Raw genomic sequence first — 8,525 nt, 5'->3', positions numbered from 1 at the left:
AGAAGAGTAGAGATGGGGAAGAAAGAAGGGTGAGGAAGGGGAGAAAGAAGGGAAGGGGAAGAGGACTAGTGGTGAAGAAAGGGGAAGAGAAGGAAAAGCCTTGGATCTGCTCAGTTTTTTGCTTGGCCACTACAGATGGGTCCTTTGTGAGTGACTCCCCAATAACTTCTTTAATGGGATCACTTACTTGATGGAAGACCCGTTTTTTACGCTTATTTTGGGGGTTTGCGTCTCTGTTGCACAGAATGTCCTTACCTGTAAATTTTCTCCATCTTCCCCTAGGGATCACTACTGAAAAGTCTTTGACAATGGATGTCCATCACCAGAACCAGAGCAGAAGTTTTTTCTCTCACACAGAGTTTCTTATTCTTGGGTTTTCCGACCTCTCGGAGCACAGGAGCCTCCTTATTGTCCCCTTTATTTTTGTATACATGGTGATTCTCACAGGGAACTGTCTGATCCTGTTTAGAATCTGGGTGGAGAAGACCCTCCATTCCCCCATGTACACACTCATCTCTGTCCTCTTTGCAGTCAATGTCTCTTGCACCACCGCCATCATGCTGCCGTTCCTGCTGAGTTTGGCCGCTAGTGTCTTCCAGATCTCTTTGGGTGGTTGCCTCATGCAGATGTTCTTCATCTACTTGACCGTCATTCTTGAGTCAGCAGTGGTTGTGTTCATGGCTCTGGACAGATACGTTGCAATCTGTAAGCCGTTGCGTTATCACAACATCATGACCACTCGGTTTCTGCTGCAACTTTTGGCAATCGGTCTTCTTCGCAGTGCCCTCCTCGTTTGCCCCATTGTTATATCTGTTTCCAAGGTCCAATTCTGTGGCTCGAACATTATTCGTAGCTTTGCCTGTGAGAACATGGTGCTCCTCAACCTTGGCTGTGGAGATGTCTCCAAGATGCACATCACCGGGCTTGCTGTCAGGATCTACGTCTCAGGGTTTGATGGAATCCTCATCCTGATCTCTTATCTGAACATCCTCCGCACTGCCATGAGGATCATCAGAGGTCCGGCCCTTAACAAGGCCCTGCACACCTGCAGCACTCACCTAATCGTGGCCATGCTCATCTACACTAGCGGCTTCTTATCCTCCATTGCCTACAGGATTTGTGATGCCATACCGGTCAATATGCAGAACCTCATCAGCGCCATATACTTCCTCTTCCCGGCCATGGTCAACCCAATAATCTACGGCCTCAGAGTGAAGGAGATTAGGAACTGCCTCATGAAGATTTACATGAGGAAGAAATTAGATATCAAGAAACTTGCAAAAGGCAAGAGAGTAAGCTCCATAGAAACTGCAGGATAAGTCTGTCCTGGGGAGGGGGTGGTTTGGCTACGTACATCCAATCCAATGGTGTATGCAATCCTAAGGTATAGGGCTGAGATGTAAACACAAAGCATCACAGCATCATGTGGTCTGAACACTGCACCAGCCGGGGCCATCAAAAACGTGAGGTTCTCTATCCTGAGAGCTAACAGCAAGTCAGCAGAATTGTGACTAGCTTTGGATGTTTCTGGAGGACAGAGCTGTGCATATAGCAGAACTTGTGCCGCCACATTGAAATCTGCCGCCTGGGGTGTGGCTGCTCGACTCTAAAGTGACTGTTACATATCACATCAGGTCCACTCTTCATACAGATATGCCATCTATTTGAATATTTTTACATAGCATTGAATTTTCAACTGTATGAATTATTTCCTGATGCGTCATCTTCTTCCTTGTTTTAACTTGTTCTACTTGATGCATTAATAAAGTATATTTTTTAATTATCTGGCTTATATACACTTCTTGTCTCTAAGTTTCCTATCCAAGGTCTGTTTCACTTATGTTACATGAAGTTCAGCCTTCTGGTGAAAGGTCTATTGGACTAAAATGTCCGCTATCATATTGTGTGAGGGGAGGAGGGGGATACAGCTTTTCTCTTAATGAGACATCGTGCTGTGCGAGAGGAGGGGGACGCAGCTGCAGCGTCTCTATGAGATATTACACTGAGTGGAGGAGGGGGATGCAGCTTCTCTTTTAACATCGTGCTGTGCGAGAGGAGGGGGATGCAGCTGCAGCATCTCTCGCTCTTTATGGGATAGTCTGCTGTGTCAGCAGAGGGGGGGTGCAGCTAAAGTTTCTCCCCCTGTGTCTGTGAGTCTGTATTCTGTGAGAGGGAGGAGGATCAAGGAAGAAATATCTGATTGGCTTAGAGGACACAGTGCTGACATGTCACCATGTAGTGCACTGTGCCAACTTAGCACAGTTATAGACATCATGTGCACACAATCTTCCAGTCTTCTAGGAGGGATAGCTAAAACTAGAGAAGACAGAAAAAGGATTCAGAAAGACCAAGATAAGCTTGAACAATGGGCAGTGACTAATAGAATGGTATTTATCAGAGAGAAATGCAAGAAAAACAAAAATTATATCTACAGAATGGGAGGAATAGAACTAAGAACAGCACGTGTGAAAAAAAACTTGGGTATACTAATAGATCACAGGCTGTACAGGAGTCAACAGTGTGATGCAGCAGCAAAAAGGCAAATACAATTCTGGGATGTATTAACAGAAGCATAGAGTCTACATCACGTGAAGTCATTATTTCATGTACTCCTTCATGGTCAGACCTCATCTGGATACTGGGTCTAGTTCTGGGCACCACATAAAAATGGAGCAAGTTCAGAGAAGAGCGACCAGGATGTTGAGCGGACTGCAAAGTATGTCCTACGAGGAACAGGTAAAGGGTCTGGACATGTTTAGCTGCAAAAAAGATGACTGAGAGGAGACTTAATAGACGTCTACAAATATTACAAATATCTGAAGTGCTGTCACAGTGTAGCAGGATCATCATTATTCTCATTTGCACAAGGAAAGACTAGAAGCAATGGAATGAAACTGAACGGGAGGAGACACAGATAAGATATTAGAAAAAACTTTCAGGGTAATCAATGAATGGAACAGGCGGCCACAAGAGGTGGTGAGTTCTCCTTCAATGGAAGTCTTCACACAGAGGCTGGACAGACATCTATCTGAGATGGGTTAGTGACTCCTGCATTGAGCCGGGGGTCGGACACGATGACCCAGGAGGTCCCTTCCAACTCTACCATTCTATGATTCTCCACATATAATCCACTTCTCCAGGTGTCGGAGGAGAGATGGGTAATTATTTTGTAAGGTGAGGTACATGCTGTAACTGATGAGAATCCTCCATGCCCCCATGTCTTCAACCCATCCTGGCCTTTCAATGCTGGGGGGTTTGCTACAATGTATCAGTGTAGGTCACAGCCATCAACCTGGAGTTACAACAGAAGAGGGAGATTTGGGTTTGGCTCACTGGGTTTTGCCTGCCCTGGAACATTGTAACGAACCCTCAGCTGTGCGAGTAGTATATAGTGGGGGGGGGGCTTTTCTGTTGATCTCTGATCTAATATTTCGCTGTTTCCCCATCAGTGCGGCATGGAGCCCCCCAACATCGGACCCTGCGGACACATATTCAGCACTTGCTGGGCGGGCGACATCACAGGGGTCTTCTGCATTTTTGATGTCACTCCACAAATTTTCCATCGCACTGAGGTCTGTCAGTCTTGTTGGTCTGGAGCCGGGATGTCGCCCACTTGCTGGTGTGTTTGGGGTCACTTTCCCATTTCAAGGGCATTTCTTCTTTAGCATAAGGCAACATGACCTCTCCCAGTATTGTGTTATTGTTTGACTGCACAAGCAAATGCGCACAGGTAGCGTACAACCCAAGGAGACTAATACCTAAACCTGACTGATCCCTGTTCAGACTGGTAAAGTCCTAGTCTGATCCTGGTGTCTTCCTACCTGACCGTGGAGGTCGGCACCCTAAGATAACGCAATGTTGCCCCCCACTAGATAGTGGCTCACCCTGAAGGCTCTTAACAGCTCCTAGTCTAGATATACCTGTGAAAATAGGTTATACATTAAAAACTGCAACTGACCCCAATGTTACCTGTATAAATAAGAAGTCCTGACTCAGCATTCCATACTGGTGCCTGTGGGTGCAGAGATAGACCTAACCACAGAGAAGAGATTCTCAGCTCTGGCCTAAAATGCCAATGAGTTGCTCAATGTTCCTCCTAAAGAATGGGAGGGCAGAGCAGAGTGCGAACTACAGTAACAAAAAGAGAAGTGTGCTGATCAAAGGAAAGATCCCAAAGTGAATAAAGTAACTAACGAAATACCAACAAAGAATAAAGCAATTACTCTTCACAAATATACAGCCTACTTACTAAAGATTAACAGTAGAGAAGTGTAAAGTATAGCAAGGAAATAGCAAGGTGACAATCCTTAGCTCAAAGCTCACAGACTGGCTTCAAACATCAGTACATTGTCAGAACATCTAAATTAATCTATCTCCGCTGGGAGACCGAATCTAAAGCTGCACCCAAAAGGTGATAGGCACAGAAAAGAAAATGTGTCATGATGCTGCAATGCAGGTAGGTGCAGGCTTCACTAAATGGCAGTAGAGAGGAAGCAGCTCTGCACGCAAACAGAGCTGACCTGCAGTGCAGTAGTGAGGCTACCACAGGTGGCAGCAGAATAGTCAAATCATAGACTGTAGCATAGTACCAAAGGAATAAGCAAACTCGCGGTCAGAGACAAGCCAGGGGGTCCATAACAGTCAGGAGAGAATAAGCCAAAAGACAAAGGACAGAAACAGGTCAGGATACAAGCCAAGTCAAAACCAGGGAGTCTGCACACTAAAGGGAAACACTGAGTCAAGACGGGAACAGGGGAAGACACAGACATGGGTTCAGACAGCAAATGCAGCAGGACAAATCAGAGCAATCAGAGTCAGCTACAGCAGCACTAGGCAAAAACTATAACTGACATCGCCTGTAGGAAGCAGCGGCGATAAATAGCCAACCTGAACCTAGACAGAGGCTGAGAAAGGTTAACTCTTGACATGACTAGACCGGGAACAAGGGAAAACAGGACTCAAAACCCGGTCTGGATCATGTCAAAATGCCTGTGTGAAGCTGTGAAGACTGCAGCTTAAAAAGCAGAACCCAAGCACCCAGAGAAAAGGTGCGTCTTCTGTGTCTCGGCAGAAAGAGAAGCCAACCACAAAACATAGGCTCAAGGGATCAAATCCAGGGGCATGACAGATATATTCACACTGGTCCATGGCGCCTGGACTGTGATAAATGGGCCCAACTCTCCAGTATGAGGAACATCCCTGACCATTCTGTTCACACCTCCATGTTTTACAGTCTTCACAGTGGACTGGCCAGTGTTTTTAGCTAGTGTTTATGGGTGGTCTCCCTTTGTCTGCGGCCTTTACACCCAGTAAGAACAATCTCGCTTTTATCTCTCCATAGAACATTCTGTCTCTTCTCTTTAAGTCAGTCTGTTCTTTGGTGCTCTGCAACTTTCTCACCACGTCTTTCTCTGAGTAATGACACTTTACGATGGCTTCTTGCACCTAGTTCGGCTCCTCGTTGGTGTCTTCTGATGGCTGCAGGACTCACCGGTAACTGAAGAACTTCTCCGATCTCCCTGGAGCCAATCTCTAGAGGCTTCTTTGGAATATTCTTGTGATTCTATGATTTTGAGGAAATCTTTTTAGCTGAGCAGCCAGTTATTTCCTCCACTTTTTTATGGTTTCCCTTCTCCAACCAAATTCTTGATCAAAGTTCTTTCTCCTTCAGTACAATGTCTGGGACAATCCATTTTACTCACTGAGCAAAGGCTAAATCCAGCGGGTACAACATATGCTGCCTCCTTCTTTACATAAGGGCCATAATTGACACCTGATTCTTCACAGAATGACTGACCTTACTAATGAACTCCACACGGCTATTAATTAGAACACCCCCTTTCATTAAATATTGATTGACTGTTGATTCTGTTGGATGCCCATTATTCACCTACACCTAGTCATGAATTTATTCCCATATTATTTTCTACAGAAAACAGTCATTAAACACATTAACGATGTTAGACTGATATTATGTTGAACATAAAAACATATAAAAAAAGGAGTGTGAGCTTTGGAAGAAAAAAAAAGAGTAAGTGCATTCCAGAATACAAGTGCAGCATGGGAGAAGTCTTATGACTGTACTAAGTGGTTATGCTGTACGGAGCACACATGTCGTGGATGTGGGTACACCTGGCCCAGAGTACGGAGCACACAGGTCGTGGATGTGGGTACACCTAGCCCAGAGTACCTAGCACACAGGTCGTGGATGTGGGTACACCTAGCCCAGAGTACGGAGCACACATGTCGTGGATGTGGGTACACCTAGCCCAGAGTACGGAGCACACAGGTCGTGGATGTGGGTACAGCTAGCCCAGAGTACCTAGCACACAGATCATGGATGTGGGTACACCTAGCCCAGAGTACGGAGCACACAGGTCGTGGATGTGGGTGCACCTAGCCCAGAGTACCTAGCACACAGGTCGTGGATGTGGGTACACCTAGCCCAGAGTACGGAGCACACAGGTCCTGGATGTGGGTACGCCTAGCCCAGAGTACGGAGCACACAGGTCGCGGATGTGGGTACACCTAGCTCAGAGTACCTAGCACTCAGGTCATGGATGTGGGTACACCTAGCCCAGAGTACGGAGCACACAGGTCATGGATGTGGGTGCACCTAGCCCAGAGTACCTAGCACACAGGTCGTGGATGTGGGTACACTTAGCCCAGAGTATGGAGCACACAGGTCGTGAATGTGGGTACACCTAGCCCAGAGTACCTAGCACACAGGTCGTGGATGTGGGTACACCTAGCCCAGAGTACGGAGCACACAGTTCGTGGATGTGGTTACACCTAGCCCAGAGTACGGAGCACACAGGTCGTGGATGTGGTTACACCTAGCCCAGAGTACCTAGCACACAGGTCGTGGATGTGGGTACACCTAGCCCAGAGTACGAGCACACAGTTCGTGGATGTGGGTACACTTAGCCCAGAGTAAAAGCCTGGACCAATTATCTGGATTTGAATTCTTGTAAGTATCAACATTATTATTATTATTATTATTATTATTTATTGTTATAGCGCCATTTATTCCATGGCGCTTTACATGTGAGGAAGGGTATACATAATAACAAGTACAATAATCTTAAACAATACAAGTCATAACTGGTACAGGAGGAATGAGAACCCTGCCCGCGAAGGCTCACAATCTACAAGGAATGGGTGAGAATACAGTAGGTGAGGGTAGAGATGGTCATGCAGCGGTTTGGTCGATCGGTGGTTACTGCAGGTTGTAGGCTTGTCGGAAGAGGTGGGTCTTCAGGTTCTTTTTGAAGGTTTTGATGGTAGGCGAGAGTCTGATATGTTGTGGTAGAGAGTTCCAGAGTAGGGGTGATACGCGAGAGAAATCTTGTATGCGATTGTGGGAAGAGGAGATAAGAGGGGAGTAGAGAAGGAGATCTTGTGAGGATCGGAAGTTGCGGGTAGGTAAGTACCGGGAGACGAGGTCGCAGATGTATGGAGGAGACAGGTTGTGGATGGCTTTGTACGTCATGGTTAGGGTTTTGTAGTGGAGTCTCTGGGCAATGGGGAGCCAGTGAAGGGATTGACTGAGGGGAGAGACCGGGGAATAGTGGGGGGACAGGTGGATTAGTCGGGCAGCAGAGTTTAGAATAGATTGGAGGGGTGCGAGAGTGTTCGAGGGGAGGCCACAGAGCAGGAGGTTACAGTAGTCGAGGCGGGAGATGATGAGGGCATGGACCAGGGTTTTTGCAGATTCATGGTTGAGGAATGAACGGATTCATGAAATATTTTTGAGTTGAAGGCAGCAGGAAATGGAAATGGCTTGGATATGTGGTTTGAAGGAGAGATCAGCGTCAAGGATTACCCCGAGGCATCGAGCTTGTGGGACTGGGGAGAGTGGGCAGCCATTTACTGTAATGGATAGGTTCGTTGGGGGGGTCGCGTGAGATGGGGGAAAGATGATGAATTCTGTTTTGTCCATGTTAAGTTTCAGAAATCTAGCGGAGAAGAAGGATGAAATAGTGGACAGACATTGAGGGATTCTGGTTAGAAGGGAGGTGATATCTGGTCCAGAGATGTAGATCTGTGTGTCGTCAGCATAGAGGTGATACTGAAAACCGTGAGATTCTATGACGCTGTTGATGTATTCAATCTGTCCATTACGCTGAGGATAGTATCCCGGCCATTGAGGCCTCCCAAGGAGTTAATATATTTTCTTAAAGAATGGTCAGGACAACTTAAGTTAAACTGAAGCTGAAAATAACCCAGAATAAGAAAGAAAATAGATTGTCTTGGGGGAGTAATCCATCACCAACTAGGTTGAAAGAAATCCAGTAAAACAGCCAAAATGGTGATTAGGTCAATCAAGATCTAGATCCAAGTAGTCACCTGCAGATGGAGACCAGGAGATGCAACGCTATCTCCTCTTGGAGGAATTTCAGGTGAATTATGAATAGTTCCACAATACTATTTGGGAATTCTTCTAAGCCAAAGGTCTGGGTCAGCAGCTCAGGCTGGATGCAACAGAGCAGGTTTTGATGGACGACATGTGGATCATTGAGGAT

The 8,525-nt window shown here is 46.3% G+C and overlaps 1 protein-coding gene across 1 annotated transcript; it reads left to right on the top strand.

Annotated features, from left to right (window-relative positions):
• The first annotated feature begins 308 nt into the window (after positions 1 to 308).
• Positions 309 to 1,319, top strand: LOC138671845 (olfactory receptor 52Z1P-like). The gene has a single exon (XM_069759976.1). It carries the CDS (start codon positions 309 to 311, stop codon positions 1,317 to 1,319), a length of 1,011 nt encoding a protein of 336 aa, XP_069616077.1.
• Positions 1,320 to 8,525: the final 7,206 nt, after the last annotated feature.

This window comes from Ranitomeya imitator, chromosome 3 (genome assembly GCF_032444005.1).
Source record: "Ranitomeya imitator isolate aRanImi1 chromosome 3, aRanImi1.pri, whole genome shotgun sequence".
NCBI lineage: Eukaryota > Metazoa > Chordata > Amphibia > Anura > Dendrobatidae > Ranitomeya > Ranitomeya imitator.
The sequence above is the reverse complement of the archived record's forward strand: the minus strand, read 5'-3'. Positions and strand labels throughout refer to the sequence as shown.